The 22,027-nt window shown below is 43.2% G+C and overlaps 1 protein-coding gene across 3 annotated transcripts in view; it reads right to left on the bottom strand.

Moving 5' to 3' along the window:
• DDR2 (discoidin domain receptor tyrosine kinase 2) overlaps window positions 1-21,434 on the bottom strand; it is a 172,604-nt gene extending 151,170 nt beyond the window's left edge. Inside the window, exon 1 of one of the 3 annotated variants that reach the window (XM_043450719.1) lies at window positions 21,246-21,434. In XM_043450719.1, coding sequence (XP_043306654.1) covers window positions 21,246-21,251 — 6 coding nt within the window. In that variant the 5' untranslated portion in view covers window positions 21,252-21,434. Of the gene's footprint in view, window positions 1-20,736; window positions 20,880-21,245 lie in introns of those variants that run through there. The other 2 variants (XM_043450712.1, XM_043450703.1) reach the window with 2 other exon arrangements.
• Between the last annotated feature and the right edge of the window lie 593 nt (window positions 21,435-22,027).

The raw sequence follows: 22,027 nt of genomic DNA on the forward strand, positions 1-22,027 counted from the left end.
AGGCAGATGGAATGGTCTGGGAAGGAGGAAGAGAAGAAAATTGAAGACAGAGTCCTGGGGCTCATCTGCACTGAGATGGAAGAGTGTCTCCTCTACCACCCTCCAGTAACAGTCAAGGCAACTTGACCAACAGCTCTTCTTCACAAAACATCAGGGCTCCCTGATCTAACCCAGCTTCCTTAGTTCACAGATAAGGAAAACCCAGGCCCAGGTGGTTAACTGATGTATCCAAAGCCTCACAGCTGCTTGTCAGCAAGACTGAGATAAGATGGACTAAGTGACTGTTAGGAATCAATCTTGCCTTAGCCATTGGATAGTTGTGTGCGCCCCACCCAACACGCTTGGATTCAGACAGCCTGGGAGCAAACCAGAAGCTTCGTCCACCTCTGCCCCCCAGTCCACTCTGCGATGGTGCCCTACCACATAATCAGCGCAGGGCTCAGACAACCTCTGACTCATCTTGTTGTCTCCATCCCAACACTGTCTCTGCCACCAGCATCATTACAGCGTAGAAAAACCAGATTATTTTCCTCCTCTGCATGTGCACATGACCACAGACTCTGGAGTTGTAAGAACTAAAGAATTCATCTAGCATTAGTATAACCTCTGTGCAAACAGACCGGAAGTAGTTCAATACCAGAGACCAGTCAGTAGTAGACCCCAAACTCTTTTTCTTTCCATTACACTACCAACCTTAAGTGCAAGAGACTTATTTTTTAAATATTCATTTGTTTCTTTGGCTGCACCAGATCCTAGTTGAGGGACATGACCCCTTAGTTGCATCATGTGGGATCTAGCTCCCTGGCCAAGGATCAAACCCAGGCCCCCAGCATTGGGAGCATAGTCTTAGCCACTGTTGCACCAGGGAAGTCTCAAGAGACTTATTTTTAAGACAAACTTTCTTGTCTCCAATCTCTTGAAATGTGTCCTATGTAACCATTTCCCCTCAAGATGCTTCTTTAAAAAAAGAAAGAGAACTCCATGATCCAAAAGTTTGTTAAGGGTTATAAGCCACATCTCTCTCAGTAGGTCAAAATGCTCATTTCCATATTATAGACCTTGGGACGTCCTTGCAGTAAACAAACCTGCTTAATTCTCTAAGAATAGTTCCCAAACTTATTACGCCACAGAACTCTGGCCCTTGCCCTCCCCTATTGTTTTCTATTTAAAAACCCACAAGTTTCCAAGGATTGTACTTTGGGAAGTACCACGTTTGTCCAATTAGCAAGATTTCCTTCATTAGGTCCCAACAGAAGTGCCCATCCTGAGAGGTTCTCCCTGTGGGAACCCAGCTGGGGAGGGATGAGAGACAGAGAAGGAAAAGGAAACAACCACCTGAGCCCAGCTTCCTGCAGGGCCATCCGCTCTGCCAACATCAAAGGGCATTTGAAAAACGTGGGCTCAGGATCCTAGTTAGAAGCTTAAGGCACTTTTCTCCGGCCTGAAGTTCTTGTGGGAAGATGGGTCTCTACGTTCTCACACACGCCACCACAGTTAGTGTGGGGCATCACCCTGCTTCTACCCCCCCACTAGAAGCAGTGCTGTCTCACTGGTGTCCTTCAGGTCACCCACGGCAGCCCTACCTCGTCCTGACTCCTTCTGCCATCCTTGTCCAAACCTGGTCACTGCACACCTAGAGGACTGAGGAGAGCCTTTGGATGACCCTCCCTGGCTTAACTCCTCCCCCGAGATTTCCCTGACATGCTGCAGTCACATTAATCTTAAACAACACTGCACTTGCTATAAGATAAAAGAAAATGTTCAAAATTCCATAACATCTGAAGCTCCCCTTGATGTAATAAAACACATCTATGTGACGCTCTTTTCTCCATGCTCCCCAGCACAAATTCCCACCATCCCAGGCTCGCATCCCCACTGTTCCAAGCCAGCTGATCCTAAGCAGTCTGACGGCCAAGCCTCTGCTTTCCCTGTTCTTTGCTTCCTGTCTGTCTAATTCCATCCAATTCTTACTCCACTTCTAGCATCCAGCTCCAGTCCCCTGGCAATACAACCTCTTCCCTGCATTTTAGTGTTTGCAGACACTGAGCAACTAGCCGCACATTTCCTTTACTGTTTCCTGAATTTTCTAACTGATAATAAACTCAGGAAGAGAAAAGACTGTGCCTTATGACATTCAAGTCACTTAGTAAGTACTCAAAAAAAAATTTTTTTGCTTAATAAAGGAATAAATCCACGTTGACCTCAGAACCAGGAGTTAAGCAGAACTCTTAGAAAATGCCTACAACACTATAGAAAAATGAGCCTCTTTCTGGGCCTCAAAGGCATTTACACTTTTCTATTGATCTTAGTTTACGAAAGGAGAAGAAGATTGATTCTGTCTCATCATGGGGCACCTGGCGAGTTTTCATTCTTTTTTTTTATAGACAGAGCTATGCTTTCTGCCCCTTCTCATAGGCTCCTTGCCATGTTGGCCTCCAGGAGAGAGTCTAGACTGAGTACATTAAGTGATATTTAAACATGTATCTCTAAATTTTCCAAGGGTCTGGCCAAAAGAATGTTCTTTCCAAGAACATATTCTCTATTGACAATTGTTCCTTCTTTCATTCATTCTTTGAATTTAGTGAGTCCTTGAGATACAAGGATGGATAAAAAACAATCATGGGCTGTGAAGCACCCACAGTCAAATGCAGTTTTACTCTAAATGGAGGCAAAGGAACACCTGCAACAGAATCAGTCACCTGAGGGAGGTTGCTAAAAACACAGGTTCCCTGGACACCGTGCAGAAAATGTTTCATCTATCAAGTTTGAAGGGCTTCCCCAGTGGCTCAGTGGTAAAGAATCTGCCTGCAATGCAGGAGGTGCAGGTTCAATCCCTGGGTCAGGAAGGCATGGCCACCCACTCCAGTATTCTCGCCTGGAGAATCCCATGGACAGAGGAGTCCAGCGGGCTACATAGCCCATAGAGTCACACAGAGTCAGACACAAGTGAAGGGACTCAGCATGCATGTATCTCAAGTTTTGAGTGGAGCCTGGCCTCTGCATTTTTAGGAAGCATTGCAGATGATTCTGATGCATACTGAAGTTTGAGACTCACTGGCTCAACAGAAAAGACAACAGGAGACAACTATAAAACAGGGATGCCTACTTGCAAAAAAAGTGAGATCCACAGGTTCAAGAAGAGTAACCAAGTAGTGGTAAAAAGTGAGGTTCATCAGTGAGAAAGATCTAGGTTCCAATTCTTATTCTGCTACTTATTAGTATTTGCTATGTGAGTGAGCCTAAGTGACACTAAGAGGTGTCTTGTGTTCTCATATATAACAAAGGAAAGATACCCACTTCACACAATTACAAGGTTTCAATGAGATAATGTATATAAAGTGCTTAATATAAATCTTGGTATGAAATAAGCACTCACTGCTAAGTTGTCATAATGTTTTTGATTATTAGTAAAATGTAAAGAGGACAGATCAGAAAGGGTTTCCTGGAAAAAAAATGTAGCTTGAATTTACTTTTATTTTATTTTTTTTAATTTATTTTTTTATTTTTTTCAGTGGGTTTTGTCATACATTGACATGAATCAGCAATAGATTTACACGTATTCCCCATCCCGATCCCCCCTCCCCCCTCCCTCTCCACCCGATTCCTCTGGGTCTTCCCAGTGCACCAGGCCCGAGCACTTGTCTCATGCATCCCACCTGGGCTGGTGACCTGTTTCACCATAGATAATATACATGCTGTTCTTTCGCAACATCCCACCCTCACCTTCTCCCACAGAGTTCAAAAGTCTGTTCTGTACTTCTGTGTCTCTTTTTCTGTTTTGCATATAGGGTTGTCGTTACCATCTTTCTAAATTCCATATATATGTGTTAGTATGCTGTAATGTTCTTTATCTTTCTGGCTTACTTCACTCTGTATAATGGGCTCCAGTTTCATCCATCTCATTAGGACTGGTTCAAATGAATTCTTTTTTACGGCTGAGTAATATTCCATGGTGTATATGTACCACAGCTTCCTTATCCATTCATCTGCTGATGGGCATCTAGGTTGCTTCCATGTCCTGGCTATTATAAACAGTGCTGCGATGAACATTGGGGTGCACGTGTCTCTTTCAGATCTGGTTTCCTCAGTGTGTATGCCCAGAAGTGGGATTGCTGGGTCATATGGCAGTTCTATTTCCAGTTTTTTAAGAAATCTCCACACTGTTCTCCATAGCGGCTGTACTAGTTTGCATTCCCACCAACAGTGTAAGAGGGTTCCCTTTTCTCCACACCCTCTCCAGCATTTATTGCTTGTAGACTTTTGGATAGCAGCCATCCTGACTGGCGTGTAATGGTACCTCATTGTGGTTTTGATTTGCATTTCTCTGATAAGGAGTGATGTTGAGCATCTTTTCATGTGTTTGTTAGCCATCTGTATGTCTTCTTTGGAGAAATGTCTGTTTAGTTCTTTGGCCCATTTTTTGATTGGGTCATTTATTTTTCTGGAATTGAGCTTCAAGAGTTGCTTGTATATTTTTGAGATTAATCCTTTGTCTGTTTCTTCATTTGCTATTATTTTCTCCCAATCTGAGGGCTGTCTTTTCACCTTACTTATAGTTTCCTTTGTAGTGCAAAAGCTTTTAAGTTTCATTAGGTCCCATTTGTTTAGTTTTGCTTTTATTTCCAATATTGAATTTACTTTTAGAGTAGAGTATCTCCAAGTGCAAATATATTCTTTCAGACCATGACATTTGTAGAATTTTTTAAATTTTATATCTTCGATTCTATAATTTGGAACTTTTAATGCTACTAGTAACAAAGTGATTTCAGGGCCTGCCTTTTTGTTTGTGTTTATGATTGTCCAAATGCCAAATGAAAGGCAGATTAAGTCAAGAACCAGTCTAGAAACAGAGGAAATAGTGGGAGAATTGAGTCATCGGGTGGCACAGGGCAGTTTAATCTGCTCGGCCATTGCGGTCAGTGCCATGTTCATGTAGGGAGCAGATGCGCGACATGAACTCTGCCTCTGCATACCAGTGCCTACAAGTTTATAAGCAGAAACCTGAAGCATAAACACAGAAAGTACAATGGCTCTGTCACTGATTCTAGTAATAATTAGATTAGATAGCAATTTCCTTATCATCCCCATGCTAACCCTGTCTTCAAGGGAATAGACAATTTAACAAATATCTAATGATACCAAATTAAAATTAACATTTGACCACTGCCTACCGGCAGAGACTTGGTTAAGTAAATATGAGATCTGATTTTCCCAAATGCATAAACCCTTGAGGCTATTAATAACAATATGTTTAACACGCTTACTCTAATAAGTGTTTTCTGCATAAGCATTAATTACGTTTAAGCAACAGTCCCAAATTAAACATAGACCAGGCCTTGAGGCTACATGTGTCCACTCTATGTTTAAACCCCACACTAGTGGTTAGTTTCAACAAACCACATCATCTCATGCATTAAAATAACATTCTATTATTTTATTGAGTTTATAGCTATATTTGACTTCACTTAAAACTTTGCTTCAGCTTTATAGTTGCAGAAAACCTAAAGAATAAGAGATGTTGTATATTATGATTTATAAGAAACATTCATCTGGTCATGGAGAAGACCAAAACAAATTTCTTATATATATTTGGTCTTCATCCACAGATCCAGGCTCACAGATTCCCTAAACCCTTGGAATTTCCTAAGTGACAAGAGCCATAATGGTGCCTTTGGTTACATTAATTAGCTGATTCTAGGACCCCACCTAAGGATGGGAGCTGGTTGCTAGGGAAACCAAACTTGTGATTAGAGGGGTGGAACTTTCAGTCCCATCTCCACTGATCACTGGGTAGAAGAGAGGCTGGAGTTCAAATTGATCTCCAATAGCCAATGATTTAATCAGTCATGCCTGTGGCATGCAGCCTCCATAAAAACCCAAAAGGACAGGGTTCAGACAGATTCCAAGTTGAAGAACACGTAGAGATTTGGGGATAGTGACACCTAGTGAGGGCATAAATGCTCCTCCCCTTCCCATACCTCGCCCTATGCATCTCTTCATCTGCCTGTGCCTAACATATCCTTTCATGATAAACATCATCTAGTAAATAAAATGTTTCTTTGAGTTTTGTGAGCCACTCTAGCAAGTTAATCAAATCTGAGGAGGGAGTCTTGCAGCCTCTAATTTGTAACCAGTAGATCAGAAGCACAGGAAACAGCCTGATCTTACAACTGGCCTCTAAAGTGAGGCATAGGAAGGAGGAGGGGGCAAGACACTGAACCCTTAACCTGTGGCATTGATGCCACCTCTAAGGAGATAATGTCAGAATTCATTCGAATTGTAGGACATCCAGCTGGTGTCCAGAGAATTGTCTGATGCCCTGTGGGAAGCCCTCCCCATCCACACACAACATGTACATGGGAACTGAGTCCAGGAACCTAATTTAAGTGTATACCTAGCTTTATGTCTGTATATGTTTTGCTGTTGTTCAATCGCTAAGTAATGTCCAACTCTTTGCAACCCCATGAAATGCAGCATGCCGGGCTTCCCTGTCCTTCACTATCTCCCAGAGTTTGCTCAAACTCATGGCCATTTCATTGGTGATGCCATCCAACCATCTCATCCTCCATTGCCCCCTTCTCCTCCTGTCTTCAATCTTCCCCAGCATCAGGGTCTTTTCCAGTGAGTCAGTTCCTCTCATAAAGTGGCCAAAGTATTGGAGTTTTAGCTTCAGCATCAGTCCTTCTAATGAATATTCAGGGTTGATTTCCTTTAGGACTGACTGGTTTGATCCCCTTGCAGTCCAAGAGACTCTCAAGAGTCTTCTCCATCATCACATTTTGGAAGCATCAATTCTTCAGCACTCAGCCTTCCTCTTACATCCAAACATGACTACTGGAAAAACCATAACTTTGGTTATACATATCTTTGTCAGCAAAGTGATATCTCTGCTTTTAATACACGAAGTTTGTCATAACTTTTCATGTTTTAATAGTGTCCAAATAACTGATCATCCTAAGAAGCTGAAAAAAAATTCTCTATAAAACAGGTGCACATGTTGTTCAGGTGTGAGTAATTAGATAATTCTGAGGGAAATTCTTTAGACTGCTAAGTCTGGTCTGTGGCCCTGCCTTTCCACCAAGGGAAGCAGCAGAGGATGTGCTCCTTCCCAGCAATCCCACTGCTGGGCATATACACCGAGGAACCAGAACTGAAAGAGACACATGTACCCCAGTGTTCACTGAAGCACTATTTTCAGTAGCTAGGACATGGAAGCAACCTAGATGTCCATCAGCAGATGAATGGATAAGGAAGTTGTGTTATGTATACACAATAGACTATTACTCTGCTGTGAAAAGGAATGCGTTTGAGTCAGTTCTGATGAGGCAGATGAACCTGGAGCCTATTATACAGAGCAAAATAAGTCAGAAAGAGAAAGAAAAATACTGTATATTAACGCATATATATGGAATTTAGAAAGATGGTACCGACAATGCCACATGCAGGGCAGCAAAGGAGACAGACGTAATGAACAGACTGTTGGACTCAGTGGGAGAAGGTGAGAGTGGGATGATTTGAGAGAATAGCTTTGAAATATGTACATTACCATATGTAAAATAGATTACCAGGGCGATGCATGAAGCAGGGCACCCAAAGCCAGTGCTCTGGGACAACCCACAGGGATGTGGTGGGGAGGGACGTGGGGGGGGGGTTCAGGATGGGGGGACACATGTATACCTGTGACTGATTCATGTCGATGTATGGCAAAACCCATCACAATATTGTAATTATCCTCTAATTAAAATAAATCAATTTTTTAAAAAAAGAGAAAAAATAGAAACCCATGACTAAAAGCATCCCTACAGGATGGCTGGTTCCTACATCTTCAGCACTGTCTCATTACCTTCCCAGTGGCCCCTATATCAGCATCAGAAAGCTACTATGGTAGGGGGAAGGAGGGGGAAATAGTACTTCTTTGAATGTGGAACACCATTTACCTTGCACCTAAGACCATTTACCTGGCCTTAAGAAGTGTGGTTAGTGGTGAGGGTGGGGATTATTAAATTCTAATTAAAGGAAATCACATGGATCTAGATATCCTGTTGCTTTGTCACCACTCTCACCTAATCTTCATTTATTCACTAGAAAGTATATTTAACACCCCATGATCAGTGAGTGGATTATTTTCCCCCAATACATATTACTGAATCATGCGGTGGTAACTATTGGGTTGGCCAATAGTTAGTTTTGGGTTTTCTGTAACATCTTACAGAAAAATCCTGAATGAACTTTTTGACCAACCCAGTATAATAATTTTCTCATTGTAAGGATGGATTTGAACATATTTAGGAAGAACTGATGCTTCTGAACTGTGGTGTTGGAGAAAACTCTTGAGAGTCCCTTGGACAGCAAGGAGATCCAACCAGTCCATCCTAAAGGAGATCAGTCCTGGGTGTTCATTGGAAGGACTGATGTTGAAGCTGAAACTGCAATACTTTGGCCACCTCATGCGAAGAGTTGACTCATTGGAAAAGACCCTGATGCTGGGAGGGATTGGGGGCAGGAGGAGAAGGGGACGACAGAGGATGAGATGGCTGGATGGCATCACTGACTCGATGGGCATGAGTTTGGGTAAACTCCGGGAGTTGGTGATGGACAGGGAGGCCTGGCATGCTGCGGCTCATGGGGTTGCAAAGAGTCGGACACGACTGAGCAACTGAACTGAACTGATAAAGAGCATTAGAGTACTTCTCCTAGGAGCTCCTAAGAATGGTAGCCCAATAGATTTGGGAGCAAGCTGTGGCTGACAATAGCTTCTGTTCCTACAAAGGGCTCGATTCAGACACTTAGAAGACCTAAGCACTGAAAATATTATAAGACCTTCCCCACTCCCACCTCACCAAGTACTCTGTTATCAAAAATAACACTAAATGTAACATGAAGTATTAAGAACATTCAGTAAATTTCTGATTTTTTCATTATGATTGTTTCAATACTTTTTTGGAAACCAAATTTCTATTTATTTCTAAAAGAATTTGGAGGTGCCCCTGCTAGTGCCTTAAACACCTTCAGGTAAAGCAGCATTGTAAGTGAATCCAGGGTCCTCAGTTACGTCATTTCACTTGAAACCAGGGCTCATTTGTTGCATCTAGTCTGCTGATAACAAAAATGGAGTCTTTTTTTGTGTTGAACTCTTTTCTTCCTATGTACTGCCCAAGAACTTCTTCACCAGCCTTCTCTTTGCCCTAACCTACCCAACTCAAATAAAGACTTAGATCTAAAAATCTGAAATCCCTTTCAATATCCGTACTACTTAGTAAATTAGGGCTAGAAATTAGAAACTTCTGCCCTATTTAAAGCAATGTTCCTTTTTTTTCCTCTCCCATATTCTTCTGCCCAAGGCAAGAAGGAACTGGATGTAGGATCACCAGGAAATGCAGAGTCATTGAAGTTTACATATGTATATAGGATAACAGTAGAGATCCTGAGATCTTTGACAAAACATGTTTTGTAAATGTTGGCAACTACTTGTCAGTAGGAAAATGAAAGCAAGGAGCACCTGAGAGCCTAGAGGTGGCACTTCCTACAGCTAAGCAAAAGGCACAACACAGCTCCCTTTTTCTAGAGGGCATGAGGCTCCTATGGATCTAGGAGGGGGGAAGAAGTTAGCACCCTAAGTCATGAAAATGAAAGAGGTGAGTAAACATCAGAGAGTTGTGAAAGGGAAACAATGGGAAGAGCATCAATCATCCTTTATCCGGCAAAAGCCAAGTTCTGTCACCAAAAACACAGCAAAAGGATGAGAAGGTAACTTTTCACACTCCTCTGAAGTATCCACATAAGTCTAGAATTTACATCTTAGCTTGACATTCAAGGTTGACATCTCTTTGGTAATGAATGGCTGACCAAAATGCTTAGAAAACTGTTCACCTCCAAACATAGTATTAAGTAACAGTTAATTTACTCTTCACATAACACTAACTAATCAAATGAGAATTTTTAGGGAAAAGTAAAAAACACTTCTATTATCAGAGGTATGAACACACCAATGAGGAAAGAAGCATGATGAGGAAGACATCAGCTCTGCCCATGGTCAAACCAAGAGAAACCAAATCTGGAGCTGTACCCTGAAACCTAGAATGACAATCATCAGCCTCTGGGAATAACCACTTTCTATTTATTACTTAAAGGAAAATAGCCCTGTGTGCATTACATACCCAATACCCACTCCAGTATCCTGGCTTGGAGAATTCCATGGACCATACAGGCCATGGGGTCGCAAAGAGTCTGACATGACTGAGCGACTTTCACTTCACACTCACACAAAGTATTCAGATGTCAGCTTACATATTACTCCACATTCGTGCTCATGAAGACTTTACTGCCTTCAATTTTCACAATTAAAAGAAGCAGGATCTGAACCCAGCACTTCAGATAGCAGTCTCAGTGCTTACACCTTTTCTCCATGACCTGCTCTCTCTCTCTCTTTTTTTTTTTTTCATTTATTTTTATTAGTTGGAGGCTAATTACTTTACAATATTGTAGTGGTTTTTGTCATACATTGACATGAATCAGCCATGGATTTACATGTGTTCCCCATCCCGATCCTCCCTCCCACCTCCCTCTCCACCCGATCCCTCTGGGTCTTCCCAGTGCACCAGGCCCGAGCACTTGTCTCATGCATCCAACCTGGGCTGGCGATCTGTTTCACCCTAGATAATATACATGTTTCGATGCTGTTCTCTCGAAACATCCCACCCTCGCCTTCTCCCACAGAGTCCAAAATTCTGTTCTGTACATCTGTATCTCTTTTTCTGTTTTGCATATAGGGTTATCGTTACCATCTTTCTAAATTCCATATATATGTGTTAGTATACTGTATTGGTGTTTATCTTTCTGGCTTACTTCACTCTATATAATGGGCTCCAGTTTCATCCATCTCATTAGAACTGATTCAAATGAATTCTTTTTAATGGCTGAGTAATATCCCTTGGTGTATATGTACCACAGCTTCCTTATCCATTCATCTGCTATGACCTGCTCTCTTGAGGTTCTGATCTTACAGAATAATTCAGTAATAGAAAATTTTTGAGCCCCATTAAATCCACAAAAAGGATAATAAGTGAGGCTTCAATTACTCCCCTCTAAGAATTTCTCCAACAACAAATAAGCACTATGTGAGTCATATAATAAGTCTTTAATATGCTATATATTGATAACTCAGTAAATATTTATGGGTTTTGCTCTAAAATGAGTTATTGAGGTCACCAAAGACATGACCCTTGCTAGACTCAGTGATACTGACCAAAAGAACTAGGGATTCCAAGAAATAAGATCTGAGTTGGCCAGAGGATCTGAAACTTAAACTAACCTTTAAGGAAAGTGGGTATTTGGCTAACATGAGAAGAGAAAGGAGGCTATTTAGAGCATATGATAGCAGAGTAAACTGGAGCAGAGACAAATGATTCAAGACTTAACTGTGAAAATGAATATGGGGGTAGGGGTGCAGGTATAAATAGTGACTGGCATAACTGAACTGGAAAATGGAGAAATTTTCTATTTCCCTTCACGTTTTAGAAAATTGAAGTGCAAACAGGTTAAAAAATATAGTTGCACAAAGTCCAACTGCTAGTTGGTGGCAAAGTTAAAATTTAAATCTCACCCTGTAAATTCCTGTCCCATCACTCTTTCCACCACACTGTGATTTTATGTGAGAATGTTTCCATGTTGCATTAGTTAAAACAACTTCAATGAATATTCTTTCAAGTGATGTTATTATAATTTGAGGCTTCTCCTGTGACTCAGACAGTAAAGAATCTGCCTGCAATGCAGGAGACCAGGTTCCATCCCTAGGTCAGGGAGAGCCCCTGGAGAAGGGAATGACAATCCACTCCAGTATTCTTGCCTGGAGAATTCCATGGATTGTATAGCATGGGGTCGCAAAGAGTTGGACTTGGCAACACAACTGAGCAACTATCACTTTCACTGCAGTCTGTGGGCTTCGCTGGTGGCTCAGGTGGTAAAGAATCCGCCCGCAGTGCTGGAGACCTGGGTTCAGTCCCTGGATGGGGAAGATCCCCTGGAGAAAGGAGTGGCCACCCTCTCCAGTATTCTTGCCTGGGAAATCCTATGGACAGAAGAGCCTGACAGGCTAGAGTCCATGGGGTCGCAAAGAGCTGGACAAGACTGAGTGACTAGCACTTTTTGCCATCTGCATAACTTCTTTGGTGAGCTATCCATTTCTTTTGCTCATTTTCTTATTGTTGATTTTGAAGAGTCCCTTACACATTTTAGGCAAATGTCCTCTATTGGATATGTCTTTTGCAAATATTTTCTCCCAATCTATGTCTTGTAGTCTCATTGTCTTGATACTAGCTTTCACAGAGCAAAAATTTTTCATTCTAATGAAGTCCACTTTATCGATTTTTTCTTTCAAGGATTGTACCTTTGGTGTTGAAACGTCATCACCATACCCAAGGTCACCTAGGTTTTCTCCTATGTTATGTTATAGGAGTTTTTCTCCTATAACATGGTTTCTCATTTTACATTTAGGTTCTATTCTAAGTTCATTCTTGTGAAGGGCAGAAAGTGTGAGTCTAGATTTGTTTTTGTTTCTGTTTTTGCATGTTCAATTATTCCAGCATCATTTGGTGAAAAGACTATCTTTCTCCATTGTATTGCCTTTGTTTCTTTGCCAAAGACCAGTTGGCTGTATTTATGTGGATTTATTTCTGGGCTCTCCAGTCTGTTCTGTTGATCTACTTAACTATTTTTTCAGCAATACCACACTGTCTTAGTTACTGTAACTTTATAGTAAGTCTTAAAATCGGGTAACATCAGTCCTCTGACTTTGTTCTTCTCCAATATAATGTTGGTTACTCTGGATCTTTTGCCTCTCCTTATAAATTTTAGAATCAGTTTTTCGATAGTCACAAAATAACTTACTGGGATTTTTGCTGGGATTAGGATCTATTTATAATTTCCTTCTATATTATTTTAACATTTTATCTCATTTTTAAAAATCTATCTAGTGTACACATTCTAAAAGTAGAACTACATCTGTCTGAGGAACAATTAGCTACTCTTAAGTGTCATTTTATTTATTTATTTAATTGCAGGATAATTGCTTTACAATATTGTGTTGGTTTCTGCCATATATCAGCATGAGTCAGCCACAGTACTCCTGAGTAACTTTAACTCCCACTGCTCTCTTCTTTAGGTCAACTTGTTCCCCAGACTCTCAAGAGAATACATCCTAAAGAACAACCCCAGCAGCCTTTGTAAACTTCACCACTCCTCTAAACTTTATATGCCTCTGGGACTGCCAAGACAATCTTGCACACAGTAAATTTTGCTGGATTTGCTACTATGAAAAGTGTTCAAAAGGCATTTGGACCAACCAGCTCCATAGGCATAGTGCTTTCCTGTTTACAAAGTTTCCTACACATTATCTTCTTTATACCCTCTAAAAGAAGGGTATAAAGACACATGAGGAAAATAGATGAGGAAACTGAGGAACACTGAATTTAAAAGCCTTGAGGTAAAAAAAAAAAAAATCTAGAAAATGATGGTGCTGAGATCAAAACTCACTACATATTTGCCTCACTACCCTTTGCACACAAGGGTCTATCCTTCAGAAGCCCTCCCAGTTATACCCCCACCATGGAGTACACAGCAATATATTTGAGCTCGATGTGCCAGAGGTCCCAGGCACTCTCCTCAAACATTTTTGGAAGGTCTCATTAAGCACAAAACACAAGCCACAGACAGTTGAGTGAGTGAACACATTAAAGACAATGCTGATCTCCAGGAGAAGCCAAGTTGAACCCAGGAGCTTCGAAGTAAGTCTAGACCCCTTTTAAAACCTCTCTGACTTTTCTTTGCTCTTCCAGGCCTCAAGGATACTTGGGCTGGCTCAACCCTAACCTTTCTCAGTCCTTAGAGACCAAGACGAGAGTCCAGCTAATAAGCAGTGTGTGCATGCTGTCATGTCAGTCGTGTCCGACTCTCTGCGACCGCACCGACTCTAGCCCACCAGGGTCCTCCGTACGTGGGATTTTCCAGGCAAGAGTACTGGAGTGGGTTGCCATTTCCTTCTCCATGGGATCTTCCTGACCCAGGGATCGAACCTGGGTCTCCCACATTGCAGGCAGACTCTTGACCATCTGGGCCACCAGGGAAGCCCCAGTTAATAAGTAGACAATCTGCCAAATTCTGGGACCTCTGTTGCTTGGAAAATGACAGAACTTGGAAATATCTAGTAGTTCTATGCACAACAGAAAGCAAAAAATAAGAAAACCAAAATAAGAGGAGAATTATTTTCAACCAAATCATATCTGAATAACACAGTATCAACCATAACATGTCCAAATGCTTGCAAATAAAATTAAAAGAGATGGAGAAAGTTTAGAGAGACCATCACTTTAGCCATTAGGTGATTGTTTTCTTAGTAACTACCCCTGGACAGGCATCTGGACATCTTGGTTCCTCTGTTAAGCTATTGTTATTAGAAAATGTTAAGCAGAGTATCTTATACTCAGAAGTAGTCAATAAAAGCTTACTAAATAGAATTAAACCCAGTAAAATACAGTTGAATTGTTGAGGGAATCCAAAGCAATCAAGGAGATAAACAGGTTAGAAGCCACTGAGAAATGTAGCCAGATGGGGAAAACGGACAGAACTTGGGCATTAGGAGCAGGAGGGGGAAGGCGATGAACAGCAGTCAAGGCCAGTCTTCCCTCCCATGGTCCCTGCAGCTTGGAGCCCTTGGTGGGACCAGTGAGCTACTGGATGACTACTCCAGAAGCACAAAACCTGGACTTCTCCTTTGTTAACTCATCTCTCCCTTCCCTAAATGCATTCAGTTATGATAGCACTAGCAATTGTGACCCATACTGTTCTATACTGCCCTTTAAATCTTTCCATCATAACAGGATTATTTGTCCAATATATAATATTTTTTATCCCTTCTTCCCTACCTGTCCCAAGGTGCCAACTCTTTTTTCCTTCAGGTGTTACACAGACCGCTAGCCAAGTAATCCACTCTTGTGCTTAATTCCCTGTAAAGATAGCATTATGCACAAGTCTGTTTTGACCATTAAGGGAAAGGTTGGGGAAAAGTGAGGTAAGGGTGCATAAGGGAGTGGGGACAAGGAGATGAACTGACAGTTGTCTTTTCAAATCGAAGAGGACAAGTTTCCAATAGATTACGTCCATGCTGCTTCCCAGGTGGCACCAGTGGTAAAGAACCTGCCTGCCAATGCCAGAGACATAAGAGATATGGTTTGATCCCTGGGTCAGGAAGATCTTCTGGAGGAGGACATGGCAACCCACTGCAGTATTCTTGCCTGGAGAATCCATGGACAGAGGAACCTGGTGGGCTACTGTGCATGGGTTGCAAAGAATCAGACAGACTGAAATAACTTAGCACACACCCACAGTGAAATGAAAGAGACCTATCCAAGATAACAATCTCCATGATTCATACATGATAGGCTTTTAGACCACAGAGTATTGGAGATTCCACCAGAAAAAGTAAGAGAAGTGAGCATTCCCTTACTCGGAGCATCTACTATGTATGAGGCTGTATGTTGGCCTCTTTGCAAATCTAATGGCACCTATTTTGTATAACAAACCTATGAGACAAGAAAAATGAAACCTGAAGATGTTAAATATCTTGCCCAAGTTTACATGGCTAGTAAGTGGTGGCAAAACCAGGATTTAAACCCATGTCCTTTCCACTGCAAAAGTACTTTGAGAAGCATTGTCTGTAGAAGGGGATTTTGCTCAGCGAATGTTGTTGCCTGGAAGAATGTTGTTGGACTGAGGATATGGGAAAATAACTGAGCTGAACAAGCCAAAGCAGCAGGGCCAGACTAATAATAAAAACAACCATCCTCAGCATCACTTATTAGTTACATGCCAAACGTTATGCTATACACTCACAAGTGGCATCTGCAATACCTGTTAGATGGGAATTACCACCCTTATTTCACCGAACAGGAAACTGAGAGAGTTTAAGCAACTTGTCCAGGGTCACAAGGTCAGTGAGTACAGGGCTGGGAGTGGAAATCAGGTCTGTCTGACTTCACAACAGAAAGAGTTCAAGGCCTAGACAAGTGGTCCACGTAAGGGAAAAAGGCAGATTGTGGACATTTTAAGGTGGTCTTGACCTAGCTCAAAGAAGTCAGCTAGAGGAAGGAGGTATGCCAACCAGAGGAGGGAGGCGCTGACCGTTAAATTCTTTACAGGACAACAGGGTGGGGCTGTCCTATAAAGGAGGTCCTTATATCATGTTGAGGAGTGACTGAGGCAACAGACTTGGAGACTGATCAGCAGAGATTCAGGTTAGAATCACATGGGAAACACTTCAAAGTGTTGATTTCCACCTTCAGCTGCTCTTACTTAATTGATCCTTAAGGTTCACCGGAAATTCCTAATATAGTGGTAAGCAACCCACACTGTGGACAGTTGTTGAATTCAGAGAAGTTCTGGGAGGCCTGGGGATGCTGGACACATATCTGGACTGAGTTGTCATTTTTGGGAGAAAGTCAATTCAAACACTGCACGACTTCAAACAGGGCAAGGAGCATGAAGAATCCAGGGTGTCTCTGCTGTGGGCAGGTCACCATTTATGTCAGCTGGTGCACCATATCAGAAGGTCTGTGGAGGCCGGTTTTTGGGGGGTTTTAGCTTTCTGGATGCCTGGGAGACGTGCCTGAAAGTGGATCTTATAAGGGAACTTGGGAAGAAAAGTCTGAGAGCTAATGCTAATTTAAAGTGGTATGACATCCACTCACTTTATTGTCTAAAATAATGCTTTTAGCCAAATCACTTTCAAATTATGACTAGACCCCCAACCTTCTCACCTTTTTGGTTCAGACCCTAATCAGAGTCACCTCCAAAATCTAACAGTGATGATTGTTATAAAATTCACAGTGCATACTCTAGTAATTCATAAAACTTTCTCCCATGTTTATTTGATATACACGTAACGGTAACAGAAGCAATAGTAATGACATAAAATCAGTATTTGTTGAGCACTAGATGCTAAGCCTAGAGTATTTCGTGTACGTTATTTCAGGAAGTCTTTGTAACAATCCTGTTGGTGGGGGAGAGTGGTGTGGCATCAATATACAGAGGGGTGGGAGGCACTCTAACATTTTAGAGTGTCTATTAAAATATAATCATGAGCTTCCTTGGTGGTTCAGTGGTGGAGAGTCCAGCTGCCAGTGCAGAAGACATGGGTTCGATCCCTGGTCTGGGAGGATCCCACTTGCCATGGGGCATCAAAGGCCACATGCCACAGCTGTTGAGCCTGTGCTCCAGAGTTCGGTAGCCATAACTACTGAGCCCACACGCAGCAACTCCTGAAGTCCACGTGCCCTGGAGTCTTGCTCCCAAACAAGAGAGGCTACCACAATGAGACGCCTGCAGGTAGAGAGCAGTCTTTGATCACCGCAGCTAGAGAAAAGCCAGCGCAGCAACGAAGAGCCGGCACAGCCAAAAATAGCAAATAAATAGTATGGATCTTAAAAAAGTGTAATGATATGAAATGATCTGGACTAGATTTGTCACATGTGATAGATAATTCATATGACTTAATGTCTGGAAGTGACTGTATAAGGGAAGAAAGCAGCGAGTTAACAGCGAGGCCAGAGGAGGGGAGGAGGGGAGACTCCTTTGGACGACACTCCCACTCTTGCTCAGACATTGTCTAGGAGAAACTCACTGTTTTCCTGTACTCACACACTCACTTCCTGGAGCTGGTGCAGACCCCCAGGAGAGGGGTCTACACCTACAACTTCTTTCCAACTTGACTGCAAATCACAGGTTGCCACAGCCAATCCCCCATCTCCACCACCCCCTTTTAGATTCAATCATTTGCTAAACCAGCTCACAGAAGTCAGGAAAACACTTATGTCTGATGTGAAGTGAAGTGAACTGAAAGTCACTAAGTTGTGTCCAACTCTTTGTGACCCCATGGGCTGTAACCTGCCAGGCTCCTCCGACCATGGAATTCTCCAGACCAGAATACTGGAGTGGGTATCCATTCCCTCCTCCGAGGGATCTTCCCAACCCAGGGATCGAACCCAGGTCTCCCGCATTGCAGGCAGATTCTTTACCATCTGAGCCACCAGGGAAGCCATACACTTATGGGTACTTGTTTACTATCTGTTAAAGGATATGGATTAAATGGGGCTTCCACAGTGGCTCAGCGGTAGAGAACCACCTGCAATGCAGGAGACCAGGGTACAATCCCTGAATTAGGAAAATCCCCTGGAGGAGGGCATAGCAACCCACTCCAGTATTCTTGCCTGGAGAATCCTAAGAACAGATGAGCCTGGTGGGTTATAGTCCAAAGAGTCGGGGATGACTGAAGCGACTGAACAGCAGAGATAAACAGCCAGCCAAAGAGATACCTAGCGCGAGATAGCATAGGAGCTTCTGTCCCTGTGGAGCAGGAGTGCACCACCCTCCAAACACACAGTTGTGTTCACCAGCCTAGAAGCTCTCCAACGTGGTACTTCGGGGATTTCCATCACGTGGGCATAATTAATCATTAACTCCATCTCCAGCCTTACTCCCCTTCCTGGAAGCTAGGAGGTACGGCTGAGAATCCCAAGCTTCTAATTATGGCTTAGTCTGCCTGGGCACCAGCCTCCATCCAGGAGCCCAGCCAAAGACACCTCATTAGAAAAAAAGACAGTCCTACCGCCCAGAAAATCCTGAGGGACTTAAGAGCTCTACCCTAGGAACAGGGGTCAGAAGCCAAATATTAGAACAAAAGATGCTCCTAATACTCTCATCACTTAGGAAACTGCAAGGGTTTCAGAAGCTCTGTCCCAGGAATCAGGGAAAGAGACAAATATACTCTTTCTGCATATGTCACAGACATGGAGACTGTTGGAGTTACAATTTGCAGATTCTAAGTAGGAGAAACTGGGAATTCCTTCCACACTTCCCTTAACTTTAGTGTTTATAAAGCAAACAGCTCTTAGCTAGAAGCAGAGGCAGGGTCTCTCCAGCACCTGCTGGGCACCCACCCCCCCCACCCTCATTCCCAGGAGCGGAGGTATCCCTTCTGACCACAGGTACAGACGAGGGAACACGAGGAAGGCCCAGGGTCAAGGAACAACCCTTAACCAGATATGAAGCTCCTGAAAAGCCATCTCCTTCGAGGAGAAAGCTGTGGACTGATCCTAATAGACCTTCCTTGTTCAGAGATGGTGCAGAGCCAGGCAAAGGAAGTCTGGTGTCCTTCAGCGTCCACCAAGCTCCCTGGGTGAGGTAATGTGAGCAAGTCAGGCACCAGAGGGAAGTTTCAAACAGAAAGTCCGGGGATGTCCCCTGCGGAAGGACTGCTTCCATTCAAAAGAGACGGGCACTCAGACCGAAGCCCACAGTTCAGCTGCCCTCCCGCCAGCATCAGCAGCCGCTGCCTCACATCTCAGCCTGGTGTCCAGTGTCTATTGTCACAAGAACCGTACGGGGAAGCCCTTCACAGCCTTCAGAAGGCATTCATGTCCAATATCTCTTAAAACAATAATACAGAAAAGTAGTGCTATTATTCCCATACAATACATACAGAGGCCAAGATACAGAAAGGAAGAGCAGCTTTGCAAGTAGTAAAAGGGAGAGCCAGAACTTGAACTTGGGTCTTCGGAACCTAAATCCCAGGCTCTTTGCAGAACAAAGGTAGATATATACCAAACACCCAGAATCAATGCACAGAGCCGCCCACCGGCAACCTCTATCTGGTATCCAGACAGATAACCATCCAAGTGCAGAAGTGGCCTCCAAGAGAGGGTCCGCACTGGTCCCCTCGCCTGACATCTTCACCCCCTAGTCACCAGTCACCACCCAGGGAAATGTGGACTTTGACTTGGAAGTAATCAAATGTGTGTATGGAGTGGGGGAGGGGAGTGTTATTACAATGAGTCAGAGCACAGAGTTTAGAGTCAGACATTCGTGAGTTTCAACCTTATTAGCTGTATTTCCTTTTGCAGCTCACTCCACTTCTCTGAGTTTTAAGGTCCTTATTCATAAAATAGGAATAATGTCTCTGGAACTGTGAGGATTCAGATTATGGATGGAGAGCTCTGAGCATGGAGTCTGGGGTAGAACAAGCACCTCGCTTTTTATTTTACACACAGACACACAACCAAAGATGACCACAGATACCATTTGCTGATGAACCACTATTGGGCATCCTCTCTTGAGGATAACTAATGTCCTTGTGGTGACTTGTTAATTAAACTGCCTCAACCTCATGAATGTAGAGGTATGGAGTACAAACAGCACTGGATTAGCAGGAAAGAGAACTTCGATTTCATCTGCAGCTTCACTCCTAATGTTGCTATGTGACCCTGAATGTGGCAGTCCCCCTTCTGGCGCTCCCACCACTTGAGAAATGAAGGGTCATGAGAGATCTCTAAGGCTCTTTTACAGGCTCTGACTCTCGTTCCTCCAGGGAAAGGATGCAGAAGGCGAGCAGTCAGCAAAATGGTGCTGAGCCCCTCCTGGCCTGAGCAGTGCAAACTCCCGCCTCAAATGGCTGGCCTGAGAGCTTCAGCCACTTGGAAAAATTCTCTTTCCCCTTGGATGAGACTCTTGAACCTCAGCCAGGGCTCAGAGGTCCCAACTGCAAACAGTCACAAGTCATTTGATAACAAAGGGAAAGACACCCTGGCCAGCAAGTTGGGGAAGATGAGGCTCGTCACCAACTGAAAAATACCCCAGCCAGTCAGCCCCCCACCCAGCCATCCCAAACCTCAGGGTGAAGCCACTGCTTACCCGAAGATGTCCTTCTCACAATTAAGTCAGCGACTCCCCTGAAAAACCGGAAGTACTAAAAGTTGTCCTCTCCCAAACTCAGGACCCTCCAACACCACTACTAAAAGCCGAAAACTTAGCTCCCTGCTCAGGCTTCTCCACCTCTGAAATCAGCTCTGCGATCGGCCTGTCTTGCCTGCCAACAGTTTCAACTCTACGGACGCTGTTTATTGTATCCTGCAGTTGCGATGGAATTCGTTTATTTTGCTTCAGTCTTCTTTGGTTAGTAGTGCTTTATTCTTCTCTCCATAACATAAATCCAGCCTCCCAAAATGTGAAACCTTGGATTTCTCAAGCCTATGGTGCCCCATTCCCTTCCCTTCCTGGCCTGACTTGAAATGAAACTCCCTTCTGCCTCCTTTTTCAAACTTTTCCTGAGACACCAGGAGAAGGATAGTTAGAGCTTTCGTTTTCGGAAAAGTGAAAAAAAAAAAGGGAAGGAAGAAAAAAAATCAAAACACATAACTTACGTTCATCCAGAAGTGCACAGTTTTGGATGGAAGAAAACAGAGCTATAATCCACTGCGTTCCCCCAACCCGAAAAGAAGAATCTGTTGTGAAACGCTTCTTTTTCCACTTTGCCGGTGGAGGAGCCCCGTGGTAGGCATACATCCACAGGCTGATGCAAGATGCCTTTGAGAGAAACCTCACATTCTGAGGATTCCTGGGAAAGCGCCAGGGATCCCAGCATCCAATATATTGCACATTTGGTTTCAATTAGGAAGGGGGTTGGGGAGGGAAGAAGGAAAGTCACCAATCAGAGCTGTTTTCTGTTTAGAGACTATTTCTTTTGACCCAAGGGACCACGGGCAAAGCTATAATTTACAGCAAAACCCATTCATAGAAGAAAAAATATGTATAACCATAGGACAGACTTAAAGACACAGTTCCCTTCCGCCTTATCCCCACCGCATCCATCCCCCAAGCCCTCCCCTTCCTCCCTCTAAGATTTGGTCCCCCCCCTGTGACCCCCCACCTCATTTTTCTTACTTGAGCTGAAGCTATGAGCACAACTTAAGGTTTGGATTCTCCTCCAACCGAAGCTTCCAGGACAGTTGGGTCACACACATGAAGCTGATCTTTAGTGTTTTATCCATGAAAGTCCAGAGCTGAGCCCTCCCCCCAAAAGATTTTATTTAATCCTCCCCTCCACCCCTACTACCTCCTCCATAAAAAAAAAAAAAAACGAACTAAAAAGTTTGAGAGTCTCGGACTCCTATTTTTTTTCACTCAGTTCTCAGTTGTTTGCTCC

Source organism: Cervus canadensis, chromosome 2 (assembly GCF_019320065.1).
Source record: "Cervus canadensis isolate Bull #8, Minnesota chromosome 2, ASM1932006v1, whole genome shotgun sequence".
Lineage (NCBI taxonomy): Eukaryota > Metazoa > Chordata > Mammalia > Artiodactyla > Cervidae > Cervus > Cervus canadensis.